The sequence below is a fragment of the Rhinopithecus bieti genome, unplaced genomic scaffold, assembly GCF_001698545.2.
Source record: "Rhinopithecus bieti isolate Rb0 unplaced genomic scaffold, ASM169854v2 scaffold_52893, whole genome shotgun sequence".
NCBI classification, from domain to species: Eukaryota; Metazoa; Chordata; class Mammalia; order Primates; family Cercopithecidae; genus Rhinopithecus; species Rhinopithecus bieti.
The window spans coordinates 217,601-236,114 of NW_016820680.1; the positions used below are offsets into that span (position 1 = coordinate 217,601).

Genomic DNA, 18,514 nt, shown 5'->3' on the forward strand with positions numbered 1-18,514 from the left:
TTTTGAGACAGAGTCTCGCTCTGTCGCCCAGGCTGGAGTGCAGTGGCACAATCTCGACTCACTGCAAACTCCGCCTCCCAGGGTCATGCCATTCTCCTACCTCAACCTCCTGAGTAGCTGGGACTACAGGTGCCCACCACCACGCCTGGCTAATTTTTTGTGTTTTTGGTAGAGATGGGGTTTCACCGTGTTAGCCAGGATGGTCTCGATCTCCTGACCTCATGATCTGTCCACCTCGGCCTCCCAAAGTGCTGGGATTATGGGCGTGAGCCACCATGCCTGGCCTGGGCAATAATTTTTAATATAAATAAGACCAAAATTTAGCTTAAGCAATGTTACATATTTTTGTTTCATCTTTTGTTTTAATTTTCATTAAATGGGCAATGTGTTTTTATTTACTTGCTGAAGCAATCTTGTTTTTCACTAATAAGTAATGTTTTATATTTTCTTCACTACCATTATTATTGATTAGAAATCTGCAGTTTGTCAAGTAAGTACATTTTCTTAATCATCCCTGATAAACAGCCCTTGACTTTAACAATATTGCTGATTTAAGGATTCAAGAATGGCCTGAAATTATTTCTGCCTTAATTTAGCAAATGCAATTTGGTGCCTCTGCTTTCGAAATTGCTAAACTAATTATTGCTCTTCTCGTCTGTACTTTTTTCTTTCTTTTATCAGCCAATACCGCTCCTGAAACAGAAGATGAATCATTCCATCACAATGTCGCAGGAACAGATTGCCAGTCTTTTAGCTAATGCTTTCTTCTGCACATTTCCACGACGAAATGCTAAGATGAAATCAGAGTATTCTAGTTACCCAGACATTAACTTCAATCGGTATGTTTTCAGAAAACACCTCTTTAACAATGAAAAGACAAAGGTGGAAGGAACTAATAATATTTTTTGAGTGAATTCCATAGGCCAAGCATTTTATATGCCGTTGTCTTATTTAATTTTTACAGTACTTAAGTGACATTTTCACCATTTTGCAGGCAAGGTGATTAAAGTTCATTGAGGTTAAAAGAACTTGATTGGGATCCAGGAGCTAGTTAAGTCACAGAACTGAGATTTTATTTCAGGCCTGTCTTGCTCCAGGGCCCATGTTCTTTCTGTCCTCTCAGATGATTCCCCAGTTCTCTGGACTCCACATGCCTCTTCAGTTTGATTATTCATGAGAACTTTTGTTGTGCTTATATTCCTTAATGCTGAAATACTGTGAAAGGTAGAGGAAAAATCCTCCTTTCTACAAAAGTCTTATAAAATGAGAGTATAAAGTCATGAGCTGTCTTATGAGACTTAAAAAATTCAATTGTTTTGATGAAAATGAAAGGTGATTTTGACCCCTTATAGACGTGGTTAATTTATCAGTGTGAAAAGAAAACAAAAGAATGTTCAAACTACTTGACTAAATTAATACAGTGTGAAGGTATTGATAAAGTTTTAGATTCCAGCCATTTTCCCAAGTAACTACTTTCTCTGTCTTCTACACAAACAAAAATACTGTAAAGAATCTTCTTGGCAAATCAGTGTTTTTTCTTCCTTCCTACTCACTGCTCCCATATCCCCACCTCTATTTCTTTCTTCACTTGAGAATTATCTTTATGGGACCCATGAATAGAATATATGAGTTTTCTTCCCTGATTTCAGTGTGAGACTTGAGAAAATTGCTGTAATCTGTGCCCCTTTCCCAGCAGGCTGTGTGTAATGCCTTTCACTGCCCCTGGTCACCTAGAGCGTGCCTCTGAGGGTGGGCAGTATGCAGAGTAGGAGATAAAGTCATAGAGTGGACACACAAACAAAACCCACTTTTATTTGCCATACTGCTTTTGTCTCCAAAGTAGAATGATGCAGTAACACCACTTTTTTTTTTTTTTTTTTTTTTTAAAGACGGAGTCTCGCTCTGTCACGCAGGCTGGAGTGCAGTGGCGCAGTCTTGGCCAACTGCAACCTCCACCTCCTGGGTTCAAGCGATTCTCCTTTCTCAGCCTCCCAAGTAGCTGGGATTACAGGTGCGTGCCACCACGCCTGGCTAATTTTTGTATTTTTAGTAGAGATGGGGTTTTACCTTGTTGGCCAGGCTTGTCCCGAACTCCTGACCCCAGGTGCCTTGATCTCCCAAAGTGCTGGGATTACAGACATGAACCACCTNTAAAGACGGAGTCTCGCTCTGTCACGCAGGCTGGAGTGCAGTGGCGCAGTCTTGGCCAACTGCAACCTCCACCTCCTGGGTTCAAGCGATTCTCCTTTCTCAGCCTCCCAAGTAGCTGGGATTACAGGTGCGTGCCACCACGCCTGGCTAATTTTTGTATTTTTAGTAGAGATGGGGTTTTACCTTGTTGGCCAGGCTTGTCCCGAACTCCTGACCCCAGGTGCCTTGATCTCCCAAAGTGCTGGGATTACAGACATGAACCACCTTGCTGGGTGTACCACTTATTTTAATTTGCCCTTTTAATACAGTTTCTTTAAAAACATTTTACTTTGAACTAATTTTAGACTTGCAGAAAAGTTATAAAAATAGTACGAAGGATTCTTGTATAAAACTTAGCTGGCTTCACCTTGCGTTAACATCTTATGTAACCATAGTAAAATTAAATTAACGTTGGTTTAATGTTATTAACTGTAGACCTTACTTTATTTTTGAAAATTTTTTAGAGATGGTGTCTCACTGTATTGCCCAGGCTGGAGTACTGTGGCCTATCATAGCTTACTGCAGCCTTGAAGTCCTGGGCTTAAGCAGTCTTTCTCAGCCTCCCACGTAGCTGAGATTACAGACATGCAGCATCATGCCTAGCTAATCTGTAAAAATGTTTTGTAGAGATTGGGTCTGGCTGTTTTGCCCAGGCTGATCTCGAATTACTGGACTCAAACAATCCTCCTGCCTCAGCCTCCCAAAGTGCTGGGCTATAGGTATGAGCCACCATGCCTGGCCAACTGTAAACCTAATTTTGATTCTACCAGTTTTTCTTTCTTTCTTTCTTTCTTTTTTTTTTTTTTTTTTTTTTTTTTTTTTTGTTTTGTTTGTTTGAGACAGAGTCTTGCTCGGTCACCTAAGCTAGAGTACAGTGGCGAGATCTCGGCTCACTGCAACCTCTGCCTCCCAGGCTCAAGCGATTCTCACACCTCAGCCTCCCTAGTAGCTGGGATTACAGGAATGTGCCACCATACCTGGCTAATTTTTTGTAATTTTAGTAGACATGGGGTTTCACCATGTTGGCCAGGCTGGTCTCAAACTCCTGACCTCTGGTGATCCGCCCACCTCGGGCTCACATTACAGGTGTAAGCCACTGCACCGAGTCTGATTCTACCAGTTTTCTAGTATCCTTTTCTGTTCCAGGATCCTACCCAGAATCCCAGTTACATTTAATTACCTTGTCTCCTCCAACATGCTCCTTGTTTTTTCTCTTCTTTCATGATCTTGACAGTTTTGAAGAGTACTCATCGCAGTTATTTTGGAGAATATTCTCAATCTGGGTTTGGCTGATGTTTTTTCAGGATTGGAATGAGGTCATGCATTTTTGGCAGAATACCACAGAAATGATCCTGTGTCCTCAGTGCACCGTATCAGTGGGATCATACTTCTTATTACTGGTGATCAGTTGGCTAAGGTAGTGTCTGCTGGCTTTTTCCACTGTAAAGTTACCATATATTTCCTTTTGTGATTAATAAATATTTTCCAAGAGATAAAACACTATGCAAATGTTGTTTTGCCTCACATTTATCCCTACTAATTTTAGCATCCATTGGTGCATCTTGTCTGCAATGATTATTACTGTAGTGTTTGCCCATTATGAATTTTCTGCTTTCTTCTTCTACATTTGCTAATTGAAGTTCCATTGTAAGGAAGAGCTATCTCTTTTCCCCTGTTTTTAAAATATCAGAATGGACTCATGGATATTTATTTCGTTGTGTGAGTTTAAATTAAATAGTATTATTTATTTTACCGCTTTAATTATTCTAGCTTTGGCCATTATGGCTCCTTCAGGTTGACTCCTATGTTCTTTTGATAAGCCCCATCCTTTTTTTGAGCATTAACTTTCTTTCTGGAATCATACATTGTTCCGGGTTCATCTTATATTTTCCATGCCTCAATCCTGGAATCAACGATTTTCTCAAGGATTCCTGGTTTCTTTTATTGTACAGTGGTATTTAGAGACCAGCATCTGGGTGATAGGTGTGCTTATTGCTGCTAGAGTGTCATTGTTTCTAATGCAACTTACTTCATATGGGCAGCATTTCTTATAACTCCACATGGCAGCAGAGAAATGAATTCACAATTCTCTCCAATATCAGAGTGTCAGCCCCAAAGGCCATATTTTTAGCCTTTTAAAATTGGAGAATGTTGTTACTCTCTTAAGATGAATTCTAGAATTTAGCTGGTTAGTTCCTAATATAAATTTTAATTTAAAATTTAAAACTAGACATTTCAGTGCATTTATTATGTGTTTGGCAGATGAAAGTATAGCAGAGGACTTGAATATAAGCTGCTCTTAGACTGTCGTAATTCTTGGGTTATATTTTTATGACCTTCAAACATTAAAATATTGATGATAATTTGTTATTATATACGATTATTCTTCACTATCAACACTAAGGAAGGGGCAGCAAAGAATGAAAAATAATGTTATCTAAGAAAATTTCTTCAAAATCCTAGTGTTAGCGAACAGGATAGTATTTTTTTTAATATATGTATAATATGCCCCCTTGATTACATAAATATTAGTTGCAAGGGGCATGTTTTAATCTATTTTCAAGTTTGTACAGTAGCTAAGTTTGTTTTTAGATACTGGTATTTAGTCAGTGTTTAGTTCAAATATACATGAGCAACTGCAATATTCCCCACAGTATAATGAGTGCCTTGAGGTTACAGAGAAAGGAGAAACCAGTTTCTGAGTTCTTACTGTTACGTAGTATTATCTCATTTTCAAACCTCATGTCACAGATGCCCTTCTCTTTTCCACATGGCCTTTATTCCTCCTTCAATACTCAGTTCACGTATCAGTTTTTCTGGTGTCTCAGATTCTGCTAGGATAGGTTTGCTACTCTAGGTTCCTATGCTAGCTTCTGTGTACCTCTGGAGAGGTGCACAGCACCATGACATTTTATTAAAGAAAGATATAATTTAATAAAGGAAGCTTTCCTTAAGGAAGTAACTTTTCTTGCTGTTGTTGTTTTGAGACTGGATCTCATTATGTTGCCCAGGCTGATCTCAAATTCCTGGGCTCAGGAGATCCTCCCACCTCAGTCTTCAAAGTAACTAGAACTACAGGTACATGTCACCATGCCCAGCGCAACTTTTGAATTAAGTACAAAAGGGTGAATAGGAGTTTTGCCAAGGAGAAGGAGAGATGGTTGCATTCTAGGCAGGGGGAAGAGTATGTGCAAAGCCACTGTCGCAAGAAGGACCTGACATGCCCAGAGACTGAGAGAAGACAGTGTGGTTGCAGCACAGAGAGTGAGAAGGAGCATGGAGATGGGAGAGGCTGCAGAAGTAGGTGGAGGCTAGAGCATGCTGTGCCTCACTAGGCCATCTGAAAACAATTGGAAGTCATTGGAGGATTAGATATGGGGGTAGAGGGAGACTAGCACACGTGTTCAAATTTACATTTTCAAAAGTTTATTTTGGCTGTAATGTGAGAATCAAGCAGAGGGGGGGCCAGAGTAACTGAGTTTACCCAATTGGAGAGGCTATTGCAATGCATCAGGATAGAGGGTGGTAACTGGGATAGTGTAGGGGAGGGGACAGAGGTGTGGAGACATTTGAAGGGGTAGCCAGAGTGATGGTGATGGACAGAGTTGGTTTATGGGTGGAGAGAGGCATCCAGGGTACTTCTTAGGTTTGTACAACCAGATGTGCGCCTTTACTGTCCCCTACTTTTCCTACTGTACCACCTAGACTACTTCATAATTGCTTATTTAATCATTTCAGTGGGGCAGAGATCTTAACTGTCCTCTTCTTTGTTATTTTCACAAAATCTCATGCATTGTAGGCCTTCAATAAATGCTTGTTGAATGAATGAAAATAAATTTTACAGGTGAAATATTTGAGAATTAAGTGACTTGTTTTGAGTGATGGAGCTGGTTAGTGGCAGAGTGCTAAGACTATAATTTAGACGCTTTGTTCTCAGTCTGTTGTCTTTTACTTTTCATATTATATCTTAGTCTTAGGAATTACGAGATGTTTCATTTTTAAGCCACATGTAATCAAACATAGCTTCTACCTCTGATTTTGTTAGTAATTGAGGTAGAATTGAGAGAAAACACAGATCATTGAAATCTGCAATTGCAGGTATATAAAGAACCTGTTTCAGAAGCGTGAGCCACCATGCCCAGCCCAGGTATTACTTTTATGTGCAGAAGAATAAAGAGTTAGGGGAAGAACAAGTCAGTTGTCAGAAATCAAGCTGAACACAAAGTTAAAAAGAGTGGACAATCTTTGTAATGTGATTTTGAGGGTGGAATTTCATGGATTTTTTGAGGCTTTTCCAAAAAAGCTAGTGTGGATAGCTTCTTTCCAATTACACCTCCATAGTCACATTGTCATTGTGTCTACTTCACCCTATTTTACTTTACTCAGCATATAGCATTTTATTTCTTTTTTTTTTTTTTTTTTTTGAGACAGAGTCTTGCTCTGCCGCCCAGGCTGGAGTGCAGTGGCGCGATCTCGGCTCACTGCAAGCTCCGCCTCCCGGGTTTACACCATTCTCCTGCCTTAGCCCCCTGAGTAGCTGGGACTACAGGTGCCTGCCACCACACCCGGCTAATTTTTTGTATTTTTAGTAGAGATGGGATTTCACCGTGTTAGCCAGAATGGCCTCAATCTCCTGACCTTGTGATCAGCCCGCCTTGGCCTCCCAGAGTGCTGGGATTACAGGCATGAACCACTGCACTGGGCCAATTTTAATATATATTTTAATTTTAAAAGACCTTTGTTTTTCAGCCAAACTTCTGAGTGGGGAAGTCTGGGGCTTCTTGGCAATGGCAGATTTATCTTTTTCATTGTACATGGTCATTTATCCTGAAGACTGAGCTAGTTAGCACTGAAAGCATGTTGGGAGGGATGGGAATCAAGGTTGGGCCATTTTTTTAAATGAAGGGACTATTAATTAGAACAATGCAACTACTTTATGTAAATGAATGTTGATTTTTTTTTTTTTTTTTTTTTGCTGGGCAAAACTATGTAATGCCTTATTTTAGCTCAAGGACCTTAGCTTACTCAGCATTATCTGAAATTCATTTACTTGCCACATTAACCATATGAATTAGATATTGATTAGGAATTGTTGTTACTCTCTTTTTTAAAATGAGATGGAAGTTTAGAGAGGGAAATCACTTCACCAGGTTAACACAGTAACTGGTAGACTTGGGATTCAAACGCAGGATATAGTCTCCTTTGAGAATCTGTGTCCTTAACCATTCTGCTACACAGTCTCCCTTTGAATGAACTGAATTAATAATTCTTACTTCATGGCTAGTCAAAAATTAGAACTATTTTTAGAAATAATTATTGATCTATTAAATGAATTAAAGCCATTTGTAAGTCCAGAGTGACCGTGACGAATTTAAGCTTGCAGCAGATAGCGTTCTCACCAAATAAGAGTTTAAGTAGTTCCATTGAAGATTTGAAATCAGGCATATTCTTGTCTTCCTAGGTGATGGATGTTCTTTTGGATACCAGAACACGGAAAATGAATTAAGGCAGGTAGCCCGGTGTTAGTCTCCACAATGTTATAGAGAATCCTAAGCAGCCAGAATGTCTGCACTTGCCTTTCACTGTGAGATGATGTGTGTTTTAATGAGCCTAAGCTAGCAAATAATAGGAACAACGATTGTACATCACCATTGATGCTGTCTTTTGATGACTTGCTTTGATTCTGTCTATGGAATTTTCTAGGTAGGGAAACCTCTCTACGATAAGGTTCAGGGAGAGTAAATGAATTGTTAGCATAACTGGAACTTGATCACTGTCTTCTACTCAAACTCAGTGTTCTTTTATTATATCTCAATGCTTGTCATGAGCAAAATGCTCTGAGTGCTCCAGAAATGCCAAACAACCAAAAGTCCCCCGCTTTCATGTAGCTTCTGAAAGATCCAGTACTTAATCTGATGAGCCATTTGTTAAGCTGATTATGTAGCATTTTATTGTGTTATTTCCTTTTATGCATAGTTTCTATTTACGATTATAGTTTCTAACAGTGGGGAGTTGTGTGTGAGAGAGTGTATTTAATCTCAAAAGAGGTATGGCTAGCTAGTTGAATAAGAAAAATGGTAAGAGTATGTGTTGGGAGGCTGACATCAATAAATTGAATAAGTCTTCCCTTTTTTATTTATTGCTGTGTTCTTTCAGCCTGCTTAGTTATATTAAATACCCCTGACCTTTTTCCCTGCTTGCCTTTCAGGTCCTAAACATTCATATAAAGGCTTCCAATGTGATTAGCATTGATGCTTCTGAGTTTGCATGGAAACTAGATGGTCAGAGATAAATTGTGGGTCTCAGCAGTGGTCAACCCAGGAGGTTTTTACATCTGCCTCTTCCCTGGATTGAAAATGCTGCTGGGGCCATATGGCAGAGTGCCTCACAGAAGAGCCAGGAATGACTTTCTGGCTGGGTTCCGGATTATCACTTGCTCGTATTTTAAAATGGAGGTTGTAGTGCTTTGGGCTTGATTTACTGTATACTAATGGGATTATTACTTAACTTGAAATGGCATAGTGGGTTGTGGCAGGGGTGGGGATGGATATACCTAGAATAAAATTCCAGTAATGTTATCAGTATTCCATTCAGGGAAAGATTTTATTCAACTGTGTTTCTCCTTAATAAGTATGCAAAGAAAAACACCAGCTAATAAGTATCTGACCTTTGACTGACTTCTGTCTTTGAAAATACAAACAGTTTTGTTTAGAACAAAGTAAGATTTCCTGACTGGCTTTTTCTGTTTGATTTCTTTAATAATCTATCATTATCTTTCAATTAAATGCCCAAATGTCTTCCCTACATGTGGAGGAGTTATTGTGGCCTGGTTTGTGGTGCACACTGCTGACCTAAAATATGCCTTCAAATATACATACCCAGGACTTGAAAAATCTAAACTAAAAAAGAAAGGTGTTGGGAAGTTTAAATTAAAAAGGGGGAGTGGGGGCGGGGAATGATGCTTTATGATTATGAGAAGGTCTCACTTTCTGAGTGAGTTTGTTTCTGAGCCTGTTTGTGTGTGTCTTTCTCTCTGTGTGTGTGTGTCTCTCGTGCCCTCTGTCTCTAACCCCATTTCTATCAGCCTTTCTCTTCTCTCTGTCTTCCCTGTCCCATCTTTCTTCTCCCCCTTCACCCCTTTCTTGGGCTCCAGCCTCAGTCCTTTTGTTTTCCTCCTCACCCCCAAAAGCTGTCTCTCAGATTGTATATCACTCCTGGGATGACTTTCATTCATGCTGTTTGCCTGTCTATTTATGTTATTTTTACTTGCTTACCTATCAGGATAATTCATTTTATTTGAGTGGCGGTGCATACAACTTTAAGATTTCACAACAGCCAAGTCTGAGAATTGTCACAAGAATTTTAAACCTACTTCATCTCCTCTGACTTTATCTCCACTTCTTACCTCCCGCAGCCATCACCACACTTCCCGCACTTCCCCCTGCTCTATCAGGAAGATGGGAAAGCATATTTGGTTACACAGTGATTTGAAGTTAGGACTGGAGCAATGAATAAACAGAGTACATTGAGATTCTGCTTGATTTGTACCTTTAAGATTTGGACCTGCAAAATAAACCATGGTGTTCATCTGTAGTGGTTGATAATAACAGCCATAAAATCTTCCAGGAAAGTCTGTCTTGCCAGGATAATAAATCTGCAGTCTCACGAGGCTCCTAAAGTTAATAATTTGTCATCATGGTTGTGAAGTATGTGACCTTTTATGTGATTTTATACACAGATGACCACATATGGAAGCTAGGGACACTTTTTCTATGTTTTGGAGAATTATTGCTTAAGAGCAACAGCCATTTTCTCCTCACTATGCAATAGTTCTATTGAAGTACTTTTATCCTTTAATTGAATTGTATAGTACATCAGTTCATCTCTAGGAAAAGGTGGTGGCTACTTTTATATTCATACTGCTTTCCTCTACTACATAGTGAGCCTAGAAAGAGATTTTGCAATGGAGCCTAAGGTATTCATTTAGTAAATCGTATTTATTGATATAGGATGTTTAATTAAACTGCCATGTGGCTTCTTCATTTTGACTTAAATAAACTCTATTCTAGAAGAAGCCACTGAAACCTGCACCGTCAAAGAGCCTTTCTTTCAGCTGGCAACTGGATTATGAGAGTATGTGTATTAAATATTTTAGAAAGATATGTTTTTTTAAATAAGTAAAATTATCACACAGGCTGTCTTAAACTATTTTAAAAGAGATCTGATTTTAGATTTGGTTAAAATACTAGCCTACATTAGTATTCTTTTAGGAAATAAATATTCATATAAATTGTTTTCCAGAAATTGGCCCTGAATACAGATTTCAGATCATTGAAAACGGAACCATTTGAAATCTGCATTTCCTTTCCTTTTCCTAATTTATTTCAGTTGCTCAATAGGATTGTCTCATGGAATTAACTTTTCCCTCTCAGCGTAGTTACGTAAGCTTGCTCTTGTGATCATGAAAAACAATTACCCGTTTCAGCACTTATTAACATGGACTTTACTTGAAGGGTTTCTGGTTTTAAAGTCAGAGCACATGACTAGAGGCAGATGAAGAGTACCTCATCATTTATAGCCACTGAATCTCTATAAGTTGTAAATGCCTTTGGAAAGCTAGAGCTGATGCTCAAAAGCATGCTTTTGTGTTAGAAATCTTTTAGTGAATACTTACTCAGGTCATAATGCTTTTAAAGCCCTGCTTTTCTTTCCTCAGAATAAATTGAATTATATGTTACCAATAACAATGCCATGTCATTTCAAAGGAAACTGAATTAAGTAATCCAAGTCTGGGTTGCTGAAAACTGGATGACACAGGGTAGGCACTGTTTTAGTTATCATGCAAAGGATCTCTATTAGTCAGCTTGGGCTGCCATAATAAAATACGATAGAACTGAGTGGCTTAAACAACAGAAATGTATTTTCTCATGGTTCTGGAGGCTAGAAGCTGCAGATCAAGGTGCTGCTGCTTCAGTTCCTGATGAGGGCTTTCTTCCTGGCTTATAGATTGGCTGGCATCTTGTCCTCACATGGCAGAGGGAGAGTACTCTCCTTCTCTTCTTAAAATGGCACCAGTTCTATCAGATTAGAGTCCTACCCCATGACCTCATTTAACCATTACTACCCCCTCACAGGCCCTATCTCCAAATTTAGCTACATTAGGGATTAAGGATTCGACATATAAATTTTGAGAGGGCACAGACATTCAGTGCATAAAAGAATCTAGTTGTTCAATTAACAGGGATTGTTGAGCCCTGTTATCTTGTTATACCTGCCTGTGTCCCTTCCCCCATTTCCCTCCACTCTCCTTTCCTCACAAACACTCAGATAAGGATTTTTTTCAGCTACTGTTTTTGTTACTTATTGAACTACCTAGTAACATTATGAATTGTAAATGTTATTAGCCATTGAGAAAGTAGCTGTGCACTGACTGACTGACCCTAATTGACTGGGATGGCTAGATGGTGCCTTCTCCATGGTGGAAGATAGGTTGGAGAAATGTGGTTGGTAGCAAATGCCGTCTGATTTGAACAGCTTTGAGGAAGCCTGGTTCTAGTTGGTTTCAGTTCTCTCCAGATGCTATTTGAATCTAAACCAGTTTTCCAGTTCTTATCATTACAGAATTGTCTTCTGGAAGAATTATTTCTTTTTATTACTTGGTAGCAATATGGATGTAGTTCTGTGAATCATTAAGGCATTTTAACTCATCTTCCACTCTCTTTTGTTTTTTATCTCTTTTAGGTTGTTTGAGGGACGTTCATCAAGGAAACCAGAGAAACTTAAAACGCTCTTCTGCTACTTTAGAAGAGTCACAGAGAAAAGTAAATTCCTTTCATTCTTACTGTAATTTTTCTTGCTGATGGGAACAGTTCAAGTCAAGTGACATGTGAGGAACATTTTGTGTTTAACATAAACCTTCCTGTCCCCACCACATTGAAACAGTAGTAATGATTCGACATTATAACCTAGATTTTATGCTTATATTGTGTATGAGCATAAATGTATGCTGTAAATGTTGGGGGGGCGGGGTTTACATACTCTGAAATCAGACCCATATTCTCTGAAATCTGTAATATACGTCAAAAGATTTTCATGAATAAAAACCAGAGAAAGTATATTGACCAGGAAATAAATTTTGGATGCTCTTTATTTAAAGAAGTATTCACTAGTTTATTTGCATAAGTCAACTAACGCATTGCTTTTCTAACCATTCCTCTTTTGTGCCCCCCTAAGCCTTTTGTGGAGTTCTTATAAAACTGTTTTGTACTGAGTTTTGTATCTCCGTCTTCCTCTATTGAACCTTAACATTCTTGCTTCCCCAGAACCTGATAGCAGCTGAGACAGTATTAGTAAATGTCCAACAAATGCTAGTAATGACCAGTGATAATAGATTGGTATTGCCACTCTTATCTCAGAAGCTGAATGACCGTAGTCAAGTTTCTTGACACCTCTAAGCTTCAGTTTTATCATCTATGAAATAATATAATAATGGCCAATACCTTATAGGGTAGTTATAGATATTAAACAAGAAGATACATGCTTAATAAATGTAAGCTATTATCAATGGGTAGCCTTTCCTACAAGTGGATGTAAACCAGAACACCTCAAAAGTTTCTTTGTGCTAAGTAGGTGAGGTCAACCTGGTCAAGTGAAATGACTTTTTTTCAGTTCTGGGTTGTAGGATTGTCTTAAAACATGTCTTTGAATCATTTTAAGGTCATTTTTCTCATATCCTTCTTTTACTCTTGTATTCCGTGTACTTGGCATTTTCGCCCTTGAATGTGTTGCTATTGGACATTGTTAAATTTTTAGAATGAAATCAATTATCAGGATTTTGATATTTAAGCGAAAATTATATGCTTCTTTGATATGGGATTATTTATCTCATAGCTTATTGAATTTCAGATTTGTGCCCTGTACTGAATGAAATATTAAAATGCAGAATTATTTGGACCTATGAGACACAAAATCAAATTAGAATTTGTAATGATTTGTTAAAAAGATGACTATTTAAGGCCAGGCGTGATGGCTCATGCCTGTAATCCCAGCACTTTGGGAGGCTGAGGTGGGTGGATCATGAGGTCAGGAGTTCCAGACCAGCCTGGCTAACATGGTGAAACCCCATCTCTACTAAAAATACAAAAAATCAGCCGGGCGTGGTGGCCGGCGCCTGTAGTCCCAGCTACTCGGGAGGCTGAGGCAGGAGAATGGCGTGAACCCGGGAGGCGGAGCTTGCAGTGAGCCGAGATCGTGCCACTGCACTCCAGCCTGGGCTACAGAGCAAGACTCCGTCTCGAAAAAAAAAAAAAAAAAAAAAATACAAAAATTAGCCGGGCACGGTGGCGGGAGCCTATAATCCCAGCTACTCGGGAGGTTGAGGCACAAGAATCACTTGAACCCTGGAGGTGGAGGTTGCAGTGAGCGCGAGATTGGCACTGACTTTACCTGGGGTGACCAGAGGAAGCTCTGTCTCAAAAAAAAAAAAAAAAAAAAAAAGAACTACTTTTTTTTGGCTATCTAGGCTAATCGAAATTATTCCTTGGTTTTGTTTTGTTTTGTTTTTCGACCAGTACTTTGAGTTGCTGTTCTAAGTAGAATTATTATAACTAAGTAGTACAGAGTTTACTTTTTTTGTCCTAGGAGTCAAATCGTATGTCTTCTCTGAAAACCAACTTGGCTTTCTAAATTTTAGGATTTCAGATACTTTGAGGAAAAAGCTAAAAGTTTGTTTTTTCAACTAGAAATGTATATGCCATTATAAGTATTGGGAATTTGAAGAAATAAATTATAACTAGACATTTTATTTCCTGACTTTTTCACTACACATGGTAATTAAGTTCTTTGTAGAAATGCAGTACAACATTGCTCTTGGTCTTCAGTATGTAAAGTTAACGGTTTAAGGAGGAAATACTAAAGAGAATAAAAGAGGTTGCAGTATAATGAGTCGTGTAGAAGTTCTGGAGCCTACTCAATAGACTTCAGAAACTTATTTAAGATACCATATTTCATCGAATCTAAGATGTCATAGATTATTTTTAAAAAGTGCTATTACATTATATACCTCTAAGAAGGAAAAACCACTCCGGACAGGGAGTTTAGTAGGAGACCTGACCCACGAGGCTGGTACACCTAAGAATAAATGAGAAATTAATTTATCATCCAGAAAAGGGACCATAAAGAAACATGCAAGTCTCAGCCTTGACTCTAAATAGAGAAAGGAAAAAAAAACATTTCTCTGAGAATTTGAACCACAAGCCCTAAGCTTTGGGTGTGCAGCCTCACCACCAGTGTGGTCCACAAAGGCCTACCACAAAGGATTAATTCGGATGATATCAGGCTGATAGTGCTCCCAGATGACAGCAGAAGCAGATGCACATCTTTTCTGGGAAAATTCACCTCTAGAACTATGGTAGGATACCTCCTAAAAGATGATTCCAGTTTCAGAAACATAATATGTGAAAAAACATGCCTTTTAGAATTGATAAAAATAGAATTCCATCAGGACTAACTTTTCAGTGTTGTTAAACATGTATATTTTATATTTGATGAAGATCTTGAGACTGAAATATTTTAAAGAGCATTCCAAATTAAATTATTTTCTATATATTTTAGGTAAAGTATCTTATAGATCAGGTTTTGAAAATTTATGACCTGTAGGTAGTATATATTGTGACTTTATTATGGGAAGTATTTGATTAACCAACGTATCCTATTCCGAGATGAAAGTTGCCTTGTTATGAAAGAAAGCTCGCAGGGCATTTTTGTTAATCTAAGAAACCATGTTCTTCTGCCTTTTCTTGCTTTGTCAGCAGTGTTTATGAATTTCTCTTAGCATCTCCTAGTATATATGAAGAACATTTGATGTTCTTACTTCTCTGCTAAGTTACCGAATGACAAGAGAGATGTTTTCTGTCATATTCATGGAATTGCTTCTCTAGTGTTTGAGTTGTTTGACCACTTACTTGTGAGTTTTAAATATGTTACCCATTTATCTTAAGATTAGATATCTAAAGAATGTAAGACCCATGTTAAGAAAAAATTTTGTTTTCTACTGCAACTGCTCCATATGGTTTTTGAGTGGTTCGTGCTTTTGACTGAGAACGAGGAAATGTGGAATTGTGCGTAGGAATGGAATGATGGCCAGGCTTTCACTGGGCTAGACACCGCCATCACTAATAGTTCCTGACATCTCTTTCCTTAAGAGCTTTTTTTCTATTCAAGAAAACAGAAATGGCATGGCCTTTTTAGTTTGTTCTTTGATTTGAATCAGACAAATTACTTCTGGCCAGCTGATTTATTTGTTTCTTTTGCTACTAGCTTTTTTTAAAAAAAGTAAATCTGACTAGAAAAGGATCTCATCCTCTAAAATTATTGACTGCATTAATAGTACTTCATCTTAATCCTCCCAAATTTATTGCTTCTTGAAAAATATGTCATCTTTGTTCTGTAAACTCTTAGAACCAGTAATTTCTCCTCTGGCTAAGACTGCAACTGACAAGTAGAGTGATTGCCCACTATCGAAGCCCGGGACTTAGCTGTACTAACTCCAGAGGATGTGCAAATGATTTCGTTTTTAAATCTGTGGCATTTCACTTTACCATAAAGTATATAAATGTGTATTTATTCACCAGTCTTTGAATGTAGGGTTAAGTCCTTTCTTTGTAAAGGAGTCTACAAATTTGAGTTCAATTTTGTCTTTATTGCGCAAGCTGTACCAGTTATACATCCTTTTTTTCAGTGCTTTTAAAAAAAAAAAAAAGTGTATTCAGCTTCAAACACTTTACCAGAAAGTACCAGCACTCAAATCCTACTGTTGTGCTGTTGTTTGTATAGTTTTGTTTAGTGAAGTCTTATTATTTTATAGGAGTTTCTACTGTAAAATTAATATTATTTTCAATTGATATTCTGTTATTTTCCAGTACTAGACTTTGTATTTCCTGATTAGTTTTATAGCCAATGTTAGACCTGTTCTTTTACTGAGTGTGTGTGTTTGTGTGTGTTTGTGTGTGTGTATAATCTTTTCAAAATTGAAACTTATTTTGGGTATGTTTTTCTTTTATTGCTTCTGTAGAACCTACTGGGTTGGTGACATTTACAAGACAGAGTCTTGAAGATTTTCCAGAATGGGAAAGGTAACAATAATAATAAAAATAATCCTAGACCCCTAGAATTAGAAGGACTCTTTCACCATGAGAGGATTCTATTTTATAGCACCTGGAAAGATGGTTTTCCAACCTCTAATTATCCTAGTGCCAGGGAATTTCTTCTCATAAATGATCCATTAATAGCTCTCATTTTTGAAAAGGTCATGCCTTTTAAATCAAAGTCTATAACCCTTTGATTTCAACCATTTTGTCTTGGTTTTGTTTTCTGAAAGAAAGTCCTGTTTAGAATTGAGGAGTGTTGTATTTGAAGACACTAATAAAAGGAACACCAATATTTAAATGTTTCTCCTTACCCTTTTTTTTGGTTAGTGTTTGAACTTTATGGCTTTTCTTTCTGGAGGACAAGATTGAGAAAAGTCTTTTTATTATTTACATTTTAGTTAACAGTAACTGTTTAGAGTTTGTCTGAGTGGCAAGAATTTTGAAGTTTGGCTGCCCTTGTGTACTACTGGTAGATTTTGTGGAAGTTGGTATTTTCTGTTTGTTTCTTATTTATCAGAAAATATTGAGGAAATAGCAGCCAATCTGAGCTAATTCAGATTTGTAGGGTCCTTAGTCTCCTGAAATAGTTAAAATACACTTAAAGAAGGGTCCTGAAATAGTTAACTATTTCTTAATCTAAAGCAAGTCCCCCAATACACTTAAAGAAGTGTGGATTAACTTTTTAAATATGTTTGAGGACATGATGAAGCATATTAAACATATTTAACCAATGCCTCTCGTTTTCACTTTCTAATAATTTTCTAATAATTTTATGATAGTGTGTAATTGTTTTGTTTGGAATTAGTGATGAATGGAAATCACTTTTAAAAAGTTAACTTGAGAAGTCATATCTGCTTAGGTGGCTTTCCTGCATTGTTTTCATCCATCAAGTGAAAGTGAAGATAAAGATAAAGTGAAGTGAAAGATAAAGAAATTGACTTCAGAAGACTTGAGTGCATGGTTTAGATGATTGTTAATAGAGGGAAGTAGATAAAAGGTTAAGCAATCTGAAGAGAGAAAAAAAAATAAGCCTGAAAAAGATGAGAACATGTATAGCATTTTGGCATCATGGCATGTTAGATTTGAAAGAAACCCCAGCCGCCTACTAAACTCTTGGATCAGCTCTGTAATACCTGCGATGGACGGAGACTGGATAGCTTCAGTGATGGGAAATTGCTGTTTCACATCATTTTGTTCCAGTGGTGGCTGCTTGTGTTATCATCTCATGTTTTCATTCACTAAAAATGTTTTCTGCATTCATTCTCCACCATTCCTGGTTCTTCCTTCTGGAGCTACATAAATACATCTGAATTTGTAGTTTTAGCATCTGACCCTTCTTCATGTATCTTAATGGCTTCTTGACCTACTTCCCCCTCTAACAGTGCACACAATTTCATACTAAATTGATTCATTTCTTCTATTTCACATGTAATATGTATTCTAAACCCTTTATCTCTGCTCTTAACATACTCCCATTCATTGGGCCCTCTTAAAATATGGTGCCTGGAATTAAAAGTACCATTCTGCTGTGTCATCTCTATGGTGCAGAGGATTGTTTTTCTTCATTCTTCTATTAATCTCTAATAGGAATGCAGATGTTTTATTTCTGTTACTTTGGTGTAGATTTTACAGATCAATCTGAGGGCTTATTTTTAAGTCATCCAGGATCTCTACTTTGCATCTGATATTCATTTGATGCTAGTATGAAAGAACACCCATTTGTATACCACCATGTGGGAGAGAAGGGACAGGTCAAAATGCAGAGACTGGCAAGGCTGCTGTGTCAATGAGACACAGTAACTTTGCCTCTAAGTGAGACCGAGATTGTCCCCTTAGTTTTGACAGGCAGAATTTAACTTATTTTTGTTTCATTGATCTCTTTTTTGTTTTAGCTGCTTCATAAGTGAGTTGGAGAATGTAATTAAAATCAGTCTCCGAGACTCCACAGAACCAGAAACATGCATTCACTTAAAGAGGGAGAATGAAGAAAAGTTGAGGATTGTTGGTGTTCCCAAGAGTAAGGGGCTCAATGGGTGCCAGGAGTTGGAACTGAATTCCAAGTTTCTGGCATGTTATAGTCAACCCTTTGATTATCAGCAAATACTTTAGCCAGGCTTAATCACAGGGAGCCAGAATCATCTATGTCTTTGACTCCTGGGGCAGGAGTTTAGAGGATG

The 18,514-nt window shown here is 37.9% G+C and overlaps 1 protein-coding gene across 5 annotated transcripts in view; it reads left to right on the top strand.

Moving 5' to 3' along the window:
* The window catches only part of PARG (poly(ADP-ribose) glycohydrolase), a 138,287-nt gene that overhangs the window by 73,005 nt on the left and 46,768 nt on the right, over positions 1-18,514 (top strand). For all 5 annotated transcript variants that reach the window (XM_017859835.1, XM_017859832.1, XM_017859833.1 and 2 more), the window contains 3 exons: positions 682-839; positions 11,932-12,011; positions 16,262-16,322. In XM_017859835.1, coding sequence (XP_017715324.1) covers positions 682-839; positions 11,932-12,011; positions 16,262-16,322 — 299 coding nt within the window. The remainder of the gene's footprint in view (positions 1-681; positions 840-11,931; positions 12,012-16,261; positions 16,323-18,514) is intronic.